Genomic DNA, 22,833 nt, shown 5'->3' with positions numbered 1-22,833 from the left:
AACTTTTACATCCGCCTTTGAATTTTTAAATCAATATGTAATGTATAAGTGTTATTACAAAAAATAAAATAATTCTTCTCGTTAACTTGTCAGTGTTACAAATCTCATTCGATATAACAAAGATAAATGTTAAATTAGTAAAGGATCCAAATCCACAAAAGAGATTGTAAGGTAAGACATTATTTTTCGAATGGAATAAGGGCCTTCTTTACTCTATTACTAATTAAAAACAAAAACGTAATAAACAAAAATAAATAATAATTTAATAGATTGATCGAAAAATCTCGCCATGCATATAAGTTCCTATGAAAGAGTCGCATGTAAATAGATTCAAACACACACACACATGCACACGCACACACACACACATATACATATATAGTATAAACGAATAACTAATTTTTTGTTAAACCGGTAGACACGTCTTATTTTGATGGATTAATTGATCCCTTATTTTATGAAAATTGGAAATGGTATAAATATATATATATATATATATATATATATATGATTTTATTGGTTTTAGATGTACCCATACAGTACCGGTGTTATGTAGTTATGGATGTGATTAGTGTGTGGGTGGAGTGTGATGAGTGCAAAGGTATATACTCTTCCATGGTTGGCATCGGACGGAGGGTAGGCAAGTTTGAGATTGGCCACAGCGGCCCCCTTCCAAAGCCAGGATTAGGGTTTATAGCATCGGCACTGCTAGAATACCAGGGTGGCCTAGATGCAAGTTTCTATCTCTAACCTCTCCGTCAGGCGGTGTTTTGGGATGCTGGACATCTTTGGGCATCATTGGTATATAATATGGTAGGTCAAGATATTTCAACATGACTTTTTAAACAAAACCTGTTTTAAAATCATATTTAAAATTAAATGGATTTAATTGTGTTTTATCCTATTTATAACAATTGATGTTTTAAATTTGATTTTGTTATATGAATTTTATTTCCTTTATATTTATGTTTTAAGACGCACTTATCATGTTTCTATTATTCATTTCAAATTTAGAATTTTTAAATATGTGTATTTTATTATCCATTTCTAGATAATGTCTTAATCTAATTAATTAATTCCTCCTATTATTTTGTTGATTTATTTAATTAAATTTGAACAAATTACTCATTTTAATTAATTCTACTTTCATGTTAAATTTCTTAGGATAAATTTAAATTTATCGTATTTTATTTGGATGTTATTATTTAATATTTCCTTAAATTTTGGGGATATGCAAATTATGGGGTCTTACGAAATGTTTTAAAAGAGTAAATGTTATTTTCAAATATTTATTATTATTATTATTATTATTATTGTACAATAGACTGGATCACTCATTGAGATGATTACCATCTCATGTTAGGAGAATACTTTGCAAGGAATTTTATGGTAAGTCCACAACTACATATTGTTAGGAGTGTATTTTCTATGCAGGGAATTTGTGGTAAGTCCAACCCTTAGGAGGAATACTGCCGAATTTTCCATTGAAATATTCGGTAGTATTTTTCCTAGGATCAGGGCTTGTCTAAGATTCTGGTTAGGAATTTTGAACAGGACCTGACAATAAATTTAACAATAATTTAATAAAAACTTTAAACTATCATTTCTTAAAAATCAATGTATGATTTTTATGCAACAGAGAGTTTCATTTCACCCCAAATTGGCATCATAAATTCAATAGAAATCTTCATTAAATGGCCAACATAGTAACATATTTTCTAAATATTTAATTAACATGAATATACATAATTTAACAATCCAAAACAATTTTGAAGGAGGATCACTCACTCTAATTTCACATAAAGATAATTTATTATGCAAAATAAACATATCGGTGAAATTTAATAATAATTTCAACCGTTAATAATCACAATGAATTCTCCAAACCCATAAAAATAAAATTGATCTAACAATATATATTTATACAAATATATACATATATATGTTTATATTCACACATCGCAATTCATATATACATCCCCATATATATATATAAATAAGATGCATTGAATTGCAAACATACCCATACACATATATATATATATATATATATATATCTATATAAACACACACACACACACACACACACACACACACACACACATAGATATATATATATATACATATATACAGTTTAATTTAATTTTCCATTTTTCCACATTTAATATAACAATTATTCAAAAATGACAAGTTTTCAAATACATCGCCATAATTTGCAAACAAGATATTAAAGGAAAGCTAAAAAGATGAGGAACGTGTTACCAATCTCTGTTGGGCTCAACTCGACCAATGATGGCCAAAAAATAGGCGGGAAGTTTCGGTCAAAGTTCGATTAGTCATATCTTCTAAACGATAGGGAATTGAGTTGATAGGTGGCACTTTCCCATCGCGGCATATGGCCATCTTCGTTCACAACATGTGGCATCTTCCAAATGGTGACACATGGAAAAAATTAAGGACTCCCCCAATTGCTTTATCACCCATTAAAAATCAGTCTTGGAAAACACAGTCACAACTTTACAAGCTTATAACTTTTCAACCGCAGGTCCAAATTAAGTGTGTGACAGCCCAGACCACCCGTATATAGATATTGTTCGCTTTGAGCCTGGAGAATCCTCTTACAATCTAGCCCTCATGGGTTTAAAACACGTCTACAAGGGAAAGGTATCCACACATTTATAAGCCATGCTTCGTTATCTTTTCCAACCGATGTGAGATCTCACAATCCTCCCCCCTTGAGGCCAGCGTCCTCACTGGCACACCGATCAGGGTCCTGCTCTGATATCATCTGTGATAGCCCAGACCACCCGCATGTAGATATTGTCCTATTTGGGCCTGGAGAATCCTCTTACAACCCAACCCTCACGGGTTTAAAACGCGTCTACAAGAGAAAGGTATCACATGCTTATAAGTCATGCTTCGTTCCCCTTTCCAACCGATATGGGATCTCACAAAGTGTGCTACCAATCTACGGACTCATATCGACGAGAACTTTTATATAACATATGGGTCAATGTCGAAATCTATGTAAATAAAAAATCAACTCTAGATCCATTAATCAGTCCTAATCACATCTTCTTTTTAACCATAACTTTCAAACTGTAACTCCATTTTTGACGTGCTAATAGTCTACAAATTTAGGACAACGTGCATTTCACAATGGTATCTCGTTCAATGCAAAATTTTATCCCAAGAAAAAAGTCAATATTTGACTCCGCTTGATTAACGATGATCAAACCCGATCAACGTAAAAATTTTCTATGTGATTCGGTACGAGCTTGCCTCAAGTTTTCATTGTTTTCAATTGTTTCTCCTACGCTACTGCTGATGGGTCCTCACCACACAACCAAGCATCACCATCACACCCATCCTTTGCATACATTTTTATTTCTATTTATTTTGCTACTTCGATCAACTTGTACTTTTATATGTATATACATATATATATATATATATTCTCTTTCCTCAAATATCAAACATTCGTACTGTTAGAACTACTTTGATAGGCTAATCTAATGTACATTTCTAAGTACTTAGCCCATTATTATGATATTTAACAACATGTATATATATATATATATATCTTTTTGAAGTTAGTATAGCCCTTAAGGTTATAGTTATTGTTGAAATTAGTAAAGTGTACTCTTAGGCTATAGTTATTGTTGAATATTAGTAAGTACAATTATGCTTATGTCCAATTTATGGAGAGGTTTTGTCGTATTTTCAATAAAAAATACAATGGGTCTGTCCTTAGGTAGGACCGTTTTAGATGTCCAAGAAGAACCTCGAGATAGTCTTGTTAGCTTCATATCAAAGCACTAGGTTCCATGTTTTGTAGTCACAAAACTAATCTTAGGGCCCTTTTTGGACACTTGAGATGAGTCTTGCCTAGGAGAACCCTACTGATCCAATACTAAAAATTTGGTGGGACTTCCTTGTAAATGGATATAACCCAATAGTAACGATTGTAATAGAATTTATGTAATTCATAATCGTGCCCATCAAGGGTTCCAAATTAAGAGAAATGAAAATAAGAAATATAACATACATATTAAGTTAATCCACCATAGCATACTAAAGGAAATATATGAGTTCGAAAATAAATAAAACAATTTTAAAATATTCTCATAAGGATGCAAAAATGAAACTGTAAATCAACAACAGAAATGTAAGGAAAAAAAAGATGCGAGAACAACAAAATGTACAAAAGTGATGATAAATAGTGTCCAGACATAACATGCACCAACTATCAATTGAGGCTAGGGAGAACAATTTAAAAAAACAAGACTATGAGACAAGCTCAATAAGTGAAGTAAAATAATAATATGAAAATAATCATTTAATGTAACGACCCGTACTAAAATACCCCTGTTGTACAAATTTGCCAAGGTTTGAACAAGTGAACTGTATGTAAGTCTCAAGTTGATTTTTTCTATGGTTAAGTGTAACAGCCCAGACCACCTACATGTGATATTTTTCTCTTTGGGCTTGGGGAATCTTCTTACAACTCAGCCCTCAAGGTTTTAAAAAGCCTCACAAGGGAAAGGTATCCACACCACCTTATAAGGCGTGTTTCGTTCCCCTTTCCAACCGATATGGGACTTCACAATCCTCCCCCCTTGGGGCCCAATGTCCTCGCTGGCACACCGATCCATGTACTGGCTCTGATACCAACTATAATAGTTTTGAAGTCCCACATCGGTTGGAAAGGGGATCAAAACATGCCTTATAAAGTGGTGTGGATACCTTTCCCTTGCGAGGCCTTTTAAAACCTTGAGAGCTGAGTTGTAAAAGGATTGCTCTGGCCTAAAGAGGATAATATCGCATGCGGGTGGTCTGGGCTGTTACATTAAGATTTTGGTTTGACTGATATACCATTGTGTAGAGCTCGTCAATACAAGTTTATAGACTGGTGGCACGTCAAATTAGAAGTTATGAATAAAAAGTTATGGTTCTGAGAAATTTAAAACATCAATTTTATATCAGTGTCCAAACTAGTACCAAGTTTTTATCTGTTAGTGATCCTAGGTTCTATATAAATGTTTGGAAGCATGAGGCTTTAGATTTGGTACTCAGCTTCAGTAAATTGACGATTATAAAGGAAATGGTGCAAAGGCAGGTAAGACTATTGCACAGGCAGGTAAAATTATTAGAGGATCCACTAGCAGAGTAGCAATCCACAATTACAGCAAAAAGTACAAGTCACAGAAGATGTCAAAAGTTAAAGGTGGAGTGTTCACTATGACCAATAGGAGGCCTGGACCACCTCTATTATTATGGCATGCATGTACAAATTTTGAGGATGAAATTTCTTTATGGAGGATAGACTGTAACACCCCATCCTGATAAATGCCTGAAATTTTGGAATCTTAATTGGGTACGATCGATTGGATTATTAATAGATCCTAGGTTTGACTTTTTATATAGTCAAGAATTTTGGTTTAGCCAATGTGTCATAAAATAGAGCTCGTTGATATAAGTTTGTAAACTAGTGGCATTAGTTATGGTTAAAAAGTTATAGTTCTAGAAAGTTTTTAAACATAAGTATATATGAATATCCAAACTAGTCTCAGATTTTATCTATTGATGACCTAAGGTATACTTTGGGGAGCCTGCTTAATAGTGAATAGTTGCAAAAATTCCCCAAGGGAGATCGGAACTAAACAGACCCAAACTCGTTTAAGCACCAATAGAGTCAGCTGGTATTCTTCATTTTCTGACAATGGCAAGCTACATGTTCCTGCCCTTCGACAAACACACCTTCAAGCGACCTTGGCAACCATTCTGGCCATTTGCTAGCAAATGCACCAGGATATGGCCCAAAGCCAACCTTGGTTACCTATTGGGAATCTCAATGGGTTGGAAATTCTTGTAAGAATTATACCTCTTGCCTACCATTTTTTATTCTAAGGCACTGATGCTAATAACCTGTCATCCTATGGCTAAAAGAATGGCAACTCTGTGCAAAACACTTATCAACTTTCTCGCCTTTACCTCCCACAAATGGGCAAACAATACCTATGTGCTAAACAATAATATACAATATAGAACATCAATATTGTATGATGCATTTAAAACTAATAAAATTGACCGAATGTAATATAACACCAAAGTTTTATAAACCATCATTGGGTTTTTAGTAAACTTTCAAATCCATCAAATTTCCTTATTTTGATTTAAATCAAGCTGACAAAATCCACGACTTTTACATAAATATTCTTTTCCATAGAAAACATATATATATATATATATTTTTTTTTTATATGGAAATAATTTATTTTTCAAACCCAAGTTACATTTTTTCATAAAAACCACATCATTTTACATAACACAAATAATAATAATAAATTTTCTTTAATTAACATGCATCACAAAGTTTTCACTGAATTTAAACAATAAAATTAACATAAATTTAATTGTCTGAAAATAAATTTGGAAAATGGATCACTCCCAATCTTCTATCTGTCCGTCCTCAATTTACATAGGTGCCTAGAATATCAACAAAATACAATAAACATTAAAATAATATTTTAATCAGTTATTTTATACACAATTTACCTAGGGGGTCTAACAACAAATTTAACTAAAATTGACAACTTATATACCAAAATGAAGCTTAGAATGCAAGGATTACGAAATGGGTCTTACCTATCGAAGATTTGGTCGATTGTGGCCGAGATCTTGTTTGAAAGATTCGGGCAACTTGATGCTCCCTTGTCTTGTAATATAGCTCAAACTGGGCAAATTGGATCTCGAATTTGGACTAAGGAGGGACAAATTTTGGTGGAAAGCATTGATGGTTCGGTTGAAACTTGCTGAAACTGGGGGAACCAGTGAGCCACTACTGTCGTTGAAAAATTCCTCTAGCATCAATGCATTGGACAACCACCAGCCATGAAATTTTAAGGAAAGCTTGAATTTAGAGTGGGTAACACGGTGGTGGTGGTGCTAAGGCAAGGTGGTGGTCGAAAAGAGAGAAATCGACTAGCAAATTTAATAATGACCACCAGAGAAAATGGCCAGGCTATCTAGATATAGAACTTGGATGGTCAGTCGGTCTCAAGGTGGTCTTCATTATGGGCAAGCGCATATCATCCACCCTGGCCGGAGGTTGGTGAAAAACAAGGGTGACTGGGAGCTATCTCTCTCTCTCCCCCGTCTTTTTCTATCCTCCCCCTCCATACGGCCCAATAAAAAGCTATCGTGGTGCCACTATGCACTTACAGGCTTAGGATTGCAACCTATGCCATGTGTCGGTGGGGCATGATTTACATGTTTTTCAAATGTGTCAATATATACCTGATAGAGTCAGTCTGCGTAAAATAATTAAAAAATTTTACATGTCCATAACTTTTCATCCATAAGTCCAAATTAAGCATTGCTTTAGTCTATGAATTTATATCGATGAGTACTTTACAACAGTATACAAGTCAAAATCAAAACTTAAAAAAATAAAAAGTTAAACTTGACTCGCTCGATCAGTTTAAAATGTAACTTGTTTCATCCATAACTTTTTAACCTTATCTCCAATTTCGGCATTCTACTAGTTTATAAGCTTTGGTCGATGCATACTTCACCACAATGCCTCAGTCAATGCAAAGTTCTTAGATTAAAAAAAGTCAACCGTTGGCCCATTGGTCAACTCCAGTGAACTTTGGCCAAACTTGGTCAACACGCACAAATTTTCCTTCATATTTTGGTATGGGCTGTTATAGAGGAGGTACTTCAATTTTTAGGCAAGTATCATAGCCTTTTAGGCAGGTGTATTAGCCTTCGAGTAGATACTTCAGCTTTCGAACAGATGTATTATCCTTCGAGCATGCGTTGTAGCCTTTAACTAGAAGTACTAGTCTTCGGGTAGGTACTTTAACCTTCGGGCAGGTATCGTAACCTTCAGACAAGTGTAGTAACCTTCAGACATGCATTGCAGCCTTCAAATTAGAGTACCAGCCTTCAGGCAGGTGTGTCAGACTTCGAACATGAATGTTAGCCTTCAAGTAGGTGTATTAGCCTATGCGCAGGTTATTCAAATCCGTCAAGAGCTTATGCATGTATTTATATTTGTGTAGAAAGTATGTGTATTTTACATTGGTGTTGGATAGTGATGAAGTTATCAGAGACTATATACATATTTATATTTATGTAGAATATATATATATATAGAAATTCTATGATATAAACGTCTGCATATTTTTATTGTGCGAACGTCCATAAAAATAATAATTTTAAAAAAACTATCGTTCTTTTGTGATAGTATTGACGATGGTTTCATCAAAGACCGTTGTCTTTATAGACGTCTATATGATAAAAACATATGAATGTATGCACTATAGACATACTCTATATATATATATATATTTATGTTGGTTTTTTATTATGGCGATATTATCAAAGTTACCATTAAAACCTCAACTGTTTAATTTAAAATATTGTTTCTTTATATGCATTACAAATGTAATTTATGTTATTAAAAGTTGACTTATAGTTTTGATTATTAGGGGTAAAATTTGGATCTATATATTTTCTAGATGTTAAAGGGTAGACTGAATGATTTAGGGATCTAGGACCTCGGTTGTATTATTATTTTTTTATCTACATTTATGTGTTTGATATCTACATGAAATGTTGTAAAAATGTGAGATTGTAATAAGTGGGAGGTGTGGGCAACTACGAGTTGTAGAAGTACGTATTTCCGCTGTTACTAAAAAACTTGTAAAAAATTGGAGCCATCCTGAGGCTTAGTTAGGAAACTCTAGGAGAGGTCCTGACATATAAAAAGGTACTTACGATTTATCATTTATTATTTATATTTGTATTCTTATGCTGTTGTTATCAAAGTCCTACAAAATTATGGAAACATATAGTAAAGTAAGGCAGAATAATGTAGATGTACATTTTCAGAGTGAGTTTTCTATGCAAAAAATATTTTGGCGAGTCCAATTTACGGAGGAGATATTATCGGATTTTTTGTAACATTTCCGATGGGGTTTCCCCTAGTCCGGCCATCCTGAGGACCCAATAGTTCTGAGAGGGTCTTGACACCACATGGACCTGAAGGTTGGTGACATGTGGCGCCCATTATAGTTCTATAAATTTTCAATCGTAGTCTGAATTAAGCATGCCACTAATCTACAAACTTGTATTGATGAGCACTATATGATGCCACAGGAGTCAAAACCATACTTTACATGGATAAAAGTTAACTTCGACATCGCTTGATCAGTCCAAACTGTACATTATTATGATCATAACTTTCTAATCTCAACTCTAATTTTAGAGTGCTATTAGTCTACGAACTTGGGAAGACACTTATTTTTCAATGGTGCCTTAATCAAAGCATAATTTTACTCATGGTAAAAAGTCAACTATGGAACCCACTAGGTCAACCCCAATTAACTATGGTCAAACTTGATCAAAAAGTCAAATTCAGAGCATTTTCTCGAATCGAAGCATTACAAAATGCTCCTAGATAATTTCTTACAATATTTTAGAAGGATATGAGAAGAAAGGTACTAAGCTACTTCTATTGTTTCCTTATGTTCTATCACACTCCATGTTAATTGAAGGGAAGGGTTATGATACATAAAAGCTTAACCAATAACGGTTTAAAGCCTACCATTGAATTTGTAATTTAATTGCCATTACAAACTCAAATTCATTCAAAAACATAACTCTTGGATTAAATGCTTATTAAACAAGCCAATTAATATGGATATTACAATATCAAGGTTTTTAATATATTCAACAAGTCATTATCATGGTTGTTACAAAAAATTAATTTGGCTAAGTAACCAAAATTTTCCAACAAATCTTTCAAATCCCCACTCATTTTCACTCCTCCACTCAGTGGAAAGAACTCCTTCGTCACTGTCATTTCCTTTTCCCCCCGAACTTTCACAATATTGAAGTTGAACGTGTAAACTTGTTCCCATTAGCATGTGTAAAGCATTAGTCATCATCTCCACCATTGCTCACACATCTACATTAACGATCCAAGAGTTTGATGTCTACAACTCGTCCATTTGGGTTCTAGAGCCTTGAGGAAACTTGTTGAAGGACATGGCAGAGTCCATTTGGGTTCCAAAGCTTGCACCGCCCATTTTTATGTCAACGCTAATTTCTTTTGGAAATTTTTTATGCAAGTTAATTGCTTTAGTTTCATATCTAACAAATTATTTTCCAAAAAGAACTAAATTTTAACTCATAAAAAATTGGCATAACCTCCTAAATTAATATTAAATTTTACAGGCTTATTCATACTTCTTATGGAGTCATCTTGGATTTGCTGGGGACTAAAGAAACAAAAGCTCATCAAATTTAAAAAGAAATTCTAGGTTACTGCCATAATAACAAATTGCTTAATACAAAGGCTCTGAAGAGCCAACATGCCAATGTTAGAGTTAGTTGTAGAGTTGCCATTGCTATGAGTGATGTATCTATTTTGGGTTTTCATTTCTAATTTCTCTCTCCATTTATGTAACCGTAGCTTTTTAGTATTTAATAAACTAAGTGTATTAATTTAAATTTTTTTTTTCCGTTGACTCACATTGTTCTTGAACCTTTAAAATAATCTTCAAAAAATCTTTATTTTTTATTTTTCTCGATCTGGATTATAAATATAATTGCACCCTAAGTAGTAAAAAAGCTGCTTCTTTTAAGTATTTTGTGTAATAGGAAAAGCTCTGTGCGTTTGCCTTGACAACTAATGTGAGTTGGGTGCAAAACACTGGCAGACTATCTAATGTCATATAGCCAGAGTATAGATTAGGAGATAATTCAAATGTAACAATAGTCACTCTCATAATGCCAAGGCCTTTTCAGAGCAGTTTACTCTAGGGTTTGAAAGAACTTCGAAGTTAAGTATGCTTAGACGAGAATAATGCTAGGATGGATGATCTCATAGGCAGCTTTGAACAAAAAATCCTACACTGAGTGCCGAGTACGAAGGCGAAATTAGGGATAATATCGGCAGAGAATGACAGATTTGCCAATGGAAGCGGTTAATTCAAATATAATAATAATCAATCTTATAATACCAATCGATAGTTTTTTAGAGCGGTTGGCTTCATGATTCGAAAGAATTCTAAAGTTAAGGCATACTCAGATGAGAGCAATCCTATGATGGGTGATCGGCTGATTCAAATATAATAATAGTCACTCTTATAATACCAATAGAGACATTTTTTAGAGCGGTTAGCTTCAAAATTCGAAAAAAAAACTCTAAAATTAAGCGTACTGAGATGTTTTGAACTCTAAAATTAACTGTATTCAAATAAGAGTAATCTTAGGAGGGATGACCTCCTAGATGTTACATTTGTCTTTTGAAGTAGATTACTTTAAGGAAAGGCAAAATAGAAGAAAAAGGAATGGATTCTTTTTTCACTTCATGTGAGAGACAAAAAATATTCAAGTAGTTTGAGGACATTTATACCCTTTTATTAAAGTCACATGCCAAGCACATGCTCATTATGCTAATGATTTAACTGAAATCTGCTAGAACCGACGTAGTTCATGTGCAACCAATTCTTCTTAAAATTATGTTGATTTTCTTTTCCAAAAATATTGTTATCCGAGTGAGGAAGAAAGCCGCAAGAAATGGAAAAAAATGTGGAATGCCAATTAATTAATCCGGAAAATTTCTTCATCTTTCATTTTGGAAAAGAAGTAATATAAATCGTGGTCTATTTAATTAATGATATCGATATATATTTAGTGATATTGATATTGTTATTTTTTTTTTTCAACGGAGCTATATTTGTTACCCTAATTAACAACATGTGGATCTTACTTCCTTTGTTTTCTAATTTAAAAAAGAAGAATGTATATATATATATATATGTATGTATTTGGTGATCATCTTTCTAAATATATGTAGGATCGGTTTGTTTTAACATGTGAAAAGAAAACTGTTGCTTTTTGTGTAAGAGGAAAATGGGTTTGTATAGGATTGTTCAAATTTTGGCTTACGGAATTGCGACGTTGAATTGTTTCACAGGGTTTGGGACTCATGCTCAACTTCTGCATCCGGCTTTGAACACTTAAATCAATATTTAAAGCATAAGTGTTATTAATAAAAAAATAAAAATAAAAAAAAATAAAAACTTCTCGATAACTTGTCATTGTTACATATTTCATTCGATATAAAAAAGACAAATGTTAAATTAGTAAAGGATCCAAATCCACAAAAGAGAAAGTAAGGTAAGACATCAATTGTCGAATGGAATAAGCGCCTTCTTTTCTCTATTATTAATTAAAAACCTAAACGTAATAAACAAGAAACAAATAATAACTTAACATATTGATCGAAAAAACTTGTTCAAATGGATCCGCATAATCAACCTCCACTCTTTTTTCTTTTTCTTTTTTTTGTTTTAGCAGCAAATCAATTTCCTTACTTTTTTGTTTATTAACATATTATTATTTCCCTACTACCAAAAATATATAACATAGATGCATCAGTATTCCATGACGAATATAATACCAATTGTCACTTGAATCATGGGAAAGGGTTATAATTTTTATAAGGATTGAGGGTTATAACTTTTATAAGGATTGACAAATAAATCGTAAGGAAATTGATTTGACAGTAAAATAATTTCTAATTTAGGGTTTAAGATCCCAAAATTTTTTATTCTTTAATCTTTCGTTAAATGATGCATAGATTTTATGGGACTAATTAATTGAGTTAAACTCCCCATTAGGAAAGAAATAGCATTAAATTTAGGTCTCTGTATTAATGATATTGATATTAACGTTCCTTCGTTTTTGGAACAATATTAATTTGTCAACTTAATTAACCTGATATTTTCTATTGTTTTCAAATTTAACAAAGGAAAACACTTATATAAGTTCCCCATTTTTTGGTAAAAATATTTATATAAATGCATTGGTGGTCGTCTTTCCTGTATATATAGGATCGGTTTCTTTTAACGCATAAAAAGGAAGTGTTTGCTTTTTGTGAGAGAGGAAAATGGGTTTTGTATTTTCGAACTACAGCTGCAAGATTGTTCAAATTTTGGTCTATGGCATTGTGGCTTTGAATTGTTTCAGTGCGTTTGTGACTCATGCTCAACTTCTGCCTCGGGATGAAGGTAAACTTTGTTCAGTCTATCAAATTTGGCAGTAAATTTTTATAACTTTTAGGGCGTGTTTGATTTTTTATCTTAGATCTTAATAGACTTTTTTTTGGATGAGTTAGATATAAGTGCTTAGTTTTTAATATTATGTTTGGTTTTTTTTTTTTTTTTTTTTTTTTTTTTTTATCTGTAATTCTTTTTCTTATGATGAAAATACTTATTTACCCATACCCAACCATACCATTCTTCTCCATTTCCGGCACCCCAAACGAATATATACAGAGGTTCACTCTCCAAACAAAATACACAGAACAAAAAGAAAATCCAAATAAATAAATAAATAAATAAAGCAAGATCAACATCTTACTCTACTATCCAGTTTCAGTTCCTCCCATGGCCTCTCAATCTCCACCTACACATCTTAGGCTTCTCCTCCCACGGCATCTCTTAATTGCCCACTTTCTGTTTCTTTGTCATGCCCACCTCCCACGGTCTCTCTCAGCCGCCCACTTCTTACTTCTTTGCTTTTCTATCTTTTTAATGATTTTACCCGTAGCTTTTACAAACGAAAATTCTCCAATTTTTGAGTTTGTGGAATTGGTCATTTGGCTGCTGCAAAAGTCATAGAATAATTTAGGGATTATGAACTGATGTTGTTTTTGTTGAAAATGTGGTAATCTTGCCACCTTGTGCAAACCAAAATCCACCAAGGTTTTGCACCCTCTTTCTTTCTTTAAAAAAAATATTTTGTTAAATGACCTAATGCAATATTTATGTCTATGTTTTATGTTATGTCTTATGTTCCTTTTAATGTCTTTTGAATACCTAAGTTTTATTGTATTTAGTTTAGGAATTGTCTATTTGTTGGGTATTGATTTTATTTTATAAAATGGCTATGTGCTGGAAACAGTATTTCTAGCAACATAGGTCCATTGTTGGGGCTGAAGTTCTCTGTTCTTTTGGAACAAATTTATAATTTTTGGATATGTTATAGTAGACATGTAAATAAAAATATAGAAAAAAGAATGACTCAAAAAAGCCTTGGGAGGCCTAAGATATGTAGGTTGCAAATTGGCAAAACTGCTGAGATTTCCAGCAGTTATGGCCCACGGGTTTAAGATGAATTGGAGGCCTTACCCAATTCTTTTGGACTTGGTCTTCTCAAGATTTCATCCTTGGTATTTAAACATGCCACATGCCAAAATTCAAGCAATTTGGATGAAGATATCCTACCCTTCCATCTGGTCAAAGTACTAGTACAGGATTACGTGGAGACAATTTTTTGAAATTCAAAATCTCACCAACTCTTGTCATGATTATGCACTCACATGTGAAGCTGGTGGTTAAATGGTCATGTATCATAATTTTGAGTGGAAAATGTGTAAATTTTGAATTTTAAAGACTTTCATTTGGTCCCACACACACCTCACATATATGAGACAAGTTTTGTCTCTATATATGCAACAAATGAATGAAGAGCAAAAATGAATTAGTGTGCTGTCTAGTTTTGTATGGCCTACTCTAACATCTTCTATTTTTCTTTATTCAAAACAAAAACCCTAACAATCTTAAATATCACCATACCAAAAATAAACACAAAAATCACCCAAATATCAAACCAAAAACCGGATCAAAGGTTGTGTACAAGACTAACACATTGTATATAACATTTTTGGCCAAGTGAACCCAAAACCACATCAAACTCCAACAGTTTTTGGAAAATAAATTTAGAAAAAAATCTAAGAAGTTTTCCATTTAAGTTAAAATCTAAAAAATTTTACCTTTTAAATTAGGATAAAAATGTCTTTTATGGATTGTGAAGATGGAATAAAAAAATGAAAAAAAAAATGAAATGTACTATAACTTAAAATAATCAAAATTAGATTTAAATTGAAAAAAACATACAACCCCAGAATTTTTTCTTTTTTATTTGCTCGATTTTTACTTTGGGAAATGGCAAGCTACCCCCTTGCCGCACCAGACGCAATCCATCACCTGTAGTGGCTGCTCTACAGAGTAGGGGATATTTAAAAATATATAAAAATCGAAAAGAAAAAAAATAATAATCAGGGTTTTGGAATTCAAATTTTGAAAAGAAAAATATTTAATTCATACAATTCAGATGAGAGTGTGTTGAGTTTGTTTGCTTATGCAATTAACTTCTTGTGGTCCAATCTCTGTATCCTTAATTTTTCTAAATGCATGCCAAAGGCGAATTGTACATTTTTTTTTTCTTAATATTTTGAAATTATCTAGGACTAACTAATTAACCGTACCACCAAAATGCATATTTTGTGTGTTATTGTTATTTGTCTAATTAATGAAATTGTTACAGTATTAATTACAAAGAGACATATACGAACATAATATTTGCAGTGCAAACTTTGGAAGCAATTTCAAAAGCACTTAAATTGGAGACTATTTGGAACGTAAGCGACACTTCTTGTAGTCGAAATGAAGGTTTCAACTTCACCAAGGGTGTTGGAAATGGGACAGGCTCTATCATCAGCAATGTCACGTGCGACTGTTCTTTCGAAAAGGGTACCCTTTGCCGCATTAAGACTATGTAAGCTTTCATTTTGAGCAGCATTAATTTTAAAAGTTCACTAATGGTTATTAATTTTTAAATTAACTGATTTTTTATTTTTTTTTGGGGTTAAATCTGGTGTGTCAGTATGTTAAAAGGTCTCAATTTAACTGGAAATCTGCCTGCCGAATTTGGAAATCTAGCTTATTTGGAAGAACTGTAAGTGGCTTAATGTATGTCACATGTCATCTACCTGTATAATTTATTATATACATTCAAAGAATAAGAAAAAAGTACAAAATAAAAAATAAGAAGCTCAATCTCCTTACTTTTTGTTGTTGTTCATTTTTTATTGGGGATGTGGGATTTGAACTTCATTATATGACTTCTACAATAAATTTTTTATATATTACAGAAATCTAGCTCGCAACAACATAAGTGGGTCGATCACTCCAAACTTATCTCGTGCCCCTCTACGATTCCTGTGAGTTATAATGTGTGTGTATATATATATACACGTGTTGTGTATTAGTAAACATATCAAAATTTTTAGGCATTTCATACAATTATTCCACATGAATAATGAATAATGAATTATTGTATGGATTCAAGCGTATGCAATCAAAGATACACGACTATTTGAAATACATGCCATCTTTGAAAAAATATGTTTGAATCCACATGATAAGCCCATTAAGACATGTTCATGGTAGAATGACAATTATAATGAAACTTTTTGATATATAAATATATGTTGTAGATCGCTTTCCAGAAACAGGCTCATCGGCAAAATTCCTAAGGAAATTGGTGGTATTTCTACTCTCAGAGTGCTGTAAGTATAAATATGCAACCCTTGAGACATTTGGATCATAAACATAGAAAATATAATTAATTAGTTAACAATGAACTAGGCTAAAATCAACGAAAATTAACCTAATACTGAAGGAAAAAGAATCTGAAACAGTTCTCTTTTCTCTGTGAACTATTCTAAGAATCTGAGAGAGCTGTAAGTATAAATATATATATATATATATATATATAGATATATACAGTTGTGATATAATATGGACACGGTAAGGATCTTCTACTAAGAATAGCCTATCTAGCAACTTGCATCATTTAAGTAATGTCACAATATTTAAATTTTTTTTTTTTTTTTTTTTTTTTTTACAAAAATCCTAAGGGAAATAACAACCCTATTTGATTTGCATGAGTCCCACTAAAAGATGTTATAAAAGATTAATTGGATTTTTTTTTTTAATTTGATTAATATTTTACTGTTCTTTTATGGCAACCAGCATGGATAACGTAACTTGTTATATAGGATGTCTTTATCGTAAGGTCCTTTTATATATTTAACCTTTAAACTTGGAAATCATTATTGAACTAATGTGTACACAAACACACACACACACACACATATATATATATATATATATGTATAAAACCATTATATGGGCTTGATTTTCATTCAGTTTTATTTAAAATTGATTATTTGAACAGGGTATTGGCACAAAATCAACTAGAAGGTCCTCTTCCAAAAGAGCTTGGAAATTTGAAAAATCTAGAAAGACTGTAAGACTAGTGCCAATTTTCATCCTTATTTTGCTATCCTAATATAAGACTATTAGCTTGCCATGCATATGCCAATGAGTATATATATGTATATAAATGAAAGTTTCGCAACATATATATATATATAAATATATAATATGTGTCTGTTGCAGTTCAGTTTCTGAAAATAGACTCTCAGGCACAATTCCTAAGGAAATTGGCGACATTCATAATCTCACACAGCTGTAAGTATAAATATATATATATATATATTTATGCAACCTTGAAATTTGATGTCATTGTTGAACAAATATATATATATATATATACATAATAACAATTATATGGGCTTGATTTTCATTTTTTTTCGGGTGAAGGGCTTGATTTTCATTTTGTTTTATAGAAAATGGATTATTATTACAGGTTATTGGATCAAAATCAGCTTGAAGGTTCCCTACCAGAAGAGCTTGGGAATTTGGAAAATTTGGAAACACTGTAAGACTACTCCCATTGTATCACCTATTTGCCATCCTAATTATTAATTATTAAGTAAATTAATATTTTTTTTCATTAATAAACAATAATCGTATTGCTATAGTAGTTAAAATTTGATCAATCTAACACCCATACCACTTTCTTGTTCATGCAGCGCTCTGTCAGTAAACAATTTTAATGGAACAATTCCACAATCATTTGGAAATTTTAAGAAGTTAACTAATTTGTAAGTTACCAAATATTTCATAGTTGTATATATGTATAACTAGTTTTTGAATTCAGATGTGTTATATATATATATATATATATATATTAGTAGCAGGGACTAAATTAATTGCACTGCTCTAATTCCATTTTTCTGATATTTTTGCCTTCTTCCTCGCTGGGAGGCAGAGTTTGCGTGTAATAAGTTTGTTGCCTCTGAATGGTGCAGGAATTTGCTAGGCACATATATGGAGGGCCCTATTCCATCTACCTTATCTTCGTTATCAAACTTAACTGCATTGTCAGTGCATTTTTCACTACTCTTTTAGTAATAATTTGGAAGATATTGAGTTTTGCTATTCGGAGATTTATAAATAAATACATAAATAAAAACTATACTATAAACTGACTTGTTGAATTGTCTTTTGGTTTGTTTTTTACAACCAGGAGGATATCTGACTTGACGGGATCAAATATGCCTTTTCCTGATTTGAAGAATTTGACTAAATTAAGAAGATTGTAAGTTTTCAGAGTTTTTTGGTCAGAATTGAAGGGATTCATTTCCCGAGGTTTTTTTTTTTTTTTCCAACTAACATAATTCCTGATTTAACTTCTGTGGCTCAGGATATTGAAGAATTGCTCACTCAGTGGTTCAATCCCAGATTACATTGGGCAGAATATGACCGATCTAAATACACTGTAAGTGCAGGCTATGACCATTCTTAATAGCTTATTGTTCTTTGAACTTTGCTTTGTTAGTTGAATTTTGTGTTATGTGGAGGAAATAAACTATAATTTTTTTTTATTTTCTTTTGTTTAGGGATCTGAGTTTTAATAATTTGACTGGTGAAATTCCAGAAACACTTAAAATTTTGGGAACTGGAGAACAGAAGCATGTGTAAGTTTGATTTTCATAAAGCATTCATTAGCTTCTAATTTTTTTTTTTATTTACTTATTTATTTATTTGTTGTTGACAACATTATAAATTTACGTAATATATACATGGATGCAGATTTTTGACCAGCAACTCACTCTCCAGAGTCAACTGGTCTTGGATTACTAATGGGGAGAGGAACTGGTTGGACTCAGTTATTCAATTAATCAATTTGTTTTTCTCTTTTGACGTTAAACTTGTTAATAATTTGGTTTCATTTAATTTTTTATAATATTATTGATTCTGGTTTAATTTTTTTAATCATTACAATAATTTATAATCTAAAAGGGAATGGGACATATGTCTTAAACTTACGACCTCATAAATGTATCATCAATTTTATATCTACCATTGATCAATCATGTCATTGAACTATATATGTTAATTAAATTAATGGTTATGAACTAAGAAATTTCTGAAAAGTTTCATGTACAATTCTTTGTTTCACTTTTTCAGGGATCTATCTTACAACAATTTTACAGAAAGGCCGCCACTTTCGTCGATTGACTGCTCATCTATGAACTTGTACGCCAGTCTACCTAATGCTTCTTTCCCCCTATGCTGGTGCTTCTACTTTCTGTCTTCTAAATTATATAAATTTCAACGTAAATTCTCTACTTACCGTCTTAATATGCTGTTAACAGAAATCTAATCTCGAGTTACTCGTCTTTAGAGACTCAGACGTAAGTTCCTTCTTTGTTATGACAACATGAATAGCAGAAATTTCAATTACTCATTGTCTGAAAGCTACAAGATTTTTAGTCGGAGTTGTTATTGTTATTATATTTATTTTTTTTATATAGCGAAGCTGCATAACAGACTAAGCAATAATTTTTGACAAGCAGGTGGTGCTTGACAAAGGACCTCCCTTGCCCCGACATACCAAATCGTAAGAACATAACACATATAAGTAGTTCCTATGAAAGAGTTGCATATAAACCGATACAAACACAATCACACACACATATACATATATTGTATAAATGTATAACTATTTTTTCGTTTAACCTGCAGATACGTCTTTATTTATAAATTGTGGAGGTGATAGTCTGACTTATAATGGCAATGAGTATGAATCGGACAAAAGACGTGAGGGTATATCAAGCTTCATTTCTGTGAATCTAAATTGGGCTTATAGCAGTACAGGAGTTTACATGGGTGATGAAGATAATAAAAGTCCAAACTTTTTAGCCACCAACAATTTTTCACTTAAGACTGATGCAGAAATATATAATACAGCTCGTATTGCCCCTTTATCACTCAAGTACTATGGCCTTTGCTTACAAAAGGGCAGGTATAAAGTGCAGCTCCACTTTGCAGAAATTGTGATTTCTGACGACCCTTTAAGCCGCCCGGGAAAACGCATATTTGATGTTGAAATTCAGGTGAATAGAAAGTAATTATAATATATATAGATATATATTTTCTATAGAAATTTTAGTTTTGGCTACGATCATACAAATAAAAATTTATGAATATCTTTTTCTAAAACCGGTTGTGATTAACTTAAAATTTCTTATCAAATTTTTACTAAAGCAAATGAAATTTTAATTCAACTTATGCACAGGGGAAAGTAGTTTTGAAAGATTACAGTATTGTGGAGAGAAGTGGAGGAGTTGGAAAAGGTGTGACCGAGACATTTGATGTTACTGTTAGTGGTAGCACTCTGGAGATCCACTTATATTGGGCAGGGAGAGGGATGGCAACATTTCCTCGTTCGGGTTTTTATGGACCTCTTATATCTGCCATTACCATCACAAAAAGTAAGCATTCCTTCAATTTGCTTGCTTAGATTTCAAAACCTTGCTTTTGTCACTAAATCATTTTATCTTTTGTTTCAAGCTTCGTAGTCGAAGGCCAAGGGCTATCTGTTGGAGCAATTATTGGCATTGTTGTTGCATCATGTGTAGCACTTGTCATATTGCTTTTGTTGGTCCTCTGGATGACGGGTTGATTGGGTGGAAAAGACATGAAGGTCGTGATGAGGATTTATCGTAGAGGAAACTTAAAATCATAAAATGAAGTAGTTAATTTTTATGTTGTTTCAATATGTGACTCAAATATCTAGTTGAAGGAACTTTTTGGAGGATGTTATGTTTAATATTCAATCTATGAAACAACTACAAGTTTATGGAATAAAATTTAAAAGTTCCGAACCTATTTTGAACAAAAGTTTTTGTGACATTTCTACTTCAGAGATCTCCAATATCTTTTATTATTATTATTCCATATATATATATATATATATTTATATATTTTACTACATCCAAAACTAGATAACTACCAAAAATGTTTTTTTCTAATTGGTCTATTTTAACATACTGTAAAATTGATGGCACAAGGAAAAAAAAGTTGAAGTAACCACAAGAGAAAAAAAAAAAAAAAAAAAAAAAAAAAAAAAAAAAGACATTGTCAAGGTGAACCTCTACTTTTGAAGACTTTATCAAATTTTGTAAAGCTTCCATAAAAATAAAATTTTCTATAAAAGTCAATTTATTTAAAAACAAAATTAATAAAATATATCTAATTAATTAACAGACATAAATAATATTCCATATACTATTATTGGATAACAATTTTAAAATTAATTGTAAATTTATTTCACTTAAATTTAAATAATGTCAATTTCATGCAACAATCTAAATTAATCATTGGAGATGCTGTAATTATTATTTTTTTAACAGTAGTACTAATTTCGTTTCAACTACATTGGGCATGTTTGTGAAATTAAATTTATTATTTATAGGAAATATTATCTGTGTTAATTTTTTATTCCAGAACCAAAATTTTTATTAAAAAAAAATAAGCAAAGAACACGTAATAAAGTAAAATAAAATAAAATAAAGCATTAAATCAATTAATCAAATTTTATATTGCAAATAAAAAAGTTGATCAAATTTTAATTAGTACCTATCAACATTTTTTTGGGGATTTGAACCACCAATCAATTGTGTGACCCGTTTTAGTATCCTATCTAAAGTATAGTTTAACTCTTTTCCCAAAAAAATAAAAAGTATAGAGTCTATAATATTAATAAAATATTGAAGAAAAATAAAAGAAGAGAAGATAAAAGAAAAGATACGATTATATTAAGCGTCACAAAATTAACTAAGATATATACACACATATAAACATAAAATATAAATTCAACACAACATAGAAGAGAGAAATATAGAAAGAAAGAGAATTAATAATGCATGTCTTCCATTCATCTTAAAGCCTCTACGTGTAGGCTCATGGACATAACTTATAAGAAATAATACTCCTAATAAATGACCCAATCAATATTCAATGATGGTTACATATATTACAAAAGTTACACATTTGTATATAAATGAGAATCGATACATTATATTGATCGGCATTCATAATAACCAAAATAATAAACATGATTAAGACTGAATAAAGCATGTTATAAATAATGTCATTATCCATTTATTTTACTAACGTTTATGTGCAGGACCTTCCAAACTATTCTCTAGTGATAGATCTGTGTGTAGGCACATCTAATTATAAAAGAAACAAAAAGATTAATCCGAAACTCACAGTTTCTGTTTTTCTCTTAAGGTGTTTTTAATTCTCTACTGAGATTGTCAATCTCTAGAAAATAATATGTAAAAACCTCTATCTGGAGGCTAGTAAGTAGTATATTTATAGACTGCTAACCCTAATCCTCCTAGGGTTTCATAACACCTTGAGCCCAATTAATGGGCTCCTTCTTGTAACTTAATAATCAATTAAATAGGCTCTATCATTTAATGAGCTAATTTGGGAATCCCACAGCTTATTATTAATCAAGGCCCCTGATCATGGATTAGCTTACTCCAAGAGTATAAATCCAACAATCTCCCACTTGCTCTAAGCAAGCCTGGGACTTTGATCTCATCTAGTGCTACTCCATTAAAAGTCCAGATGTGAACTCCAAGATTAATAACATTTATATTAAATGTATTTTTTCCTTTGCAAAATATCAATAAGTAATCAATAATAATTTCTATTAATCAATTAATTATTTATTCTCCTGATTTATCAGTTTCTCTAA

At 31.7% G+C, this 22,833-nt stretch overlaps 1 protein-coding gene across 1 annotated transcript; it reads left to right on the top strand.

Annotated features, from left to right (window-relative positions):
- Positions 1-12,970: 12,970 nt before the first annotated feature.
- On the top strand, positions 12,971-20,808 carry LOC125419548 (probable LRR receptor-like serine/threonine-protein kinase At1g53440). The gene is given in 17 exon segments (XM_060812920.1): positions 12,971-13,091; positions 15,453-15,642; positions 15,751-15,822; positions 16,019-16,087; positions 16,364-16,435; positions 17,107-17,178; positions 17,581-17,652; positions 18,086-18,157; positions 18,304-18,375; positions 18,481-18,555; positions 18,677-18,754; positions 19,248-19,316; positions 19,436-19,474; positions 19,637-19,680; positions 19,806-20,176; positions 20,359-20,558; positions 20,634-20,808. Coding segments are annotated over 17 exon segments (1,863 nt in total).
- Positions 20,809-22,833: the final 2,025 nt, after the last annotated feature.

The sequence above is a fragment of the Ziziphus jujuba genome, chromosome 11 (assembly GCF_031755915.1).
Source record: "Ziziphus jujuba cultivar Dongzao chromosome 11, ASM3175591v1".
NCBI classification, from domain to species: Eukaryota; Viridiplantae; Streptophyta; class Magnoliopsida; order Rosales; family Rhamnaceae; genus Ziziphus; species Ziziphus jujuba.
The sequence above is the reverse complement of the archived record's forward strand: the minus strand, read 5'-3'. Positions and strand labels throughout refer to the sequence as shown.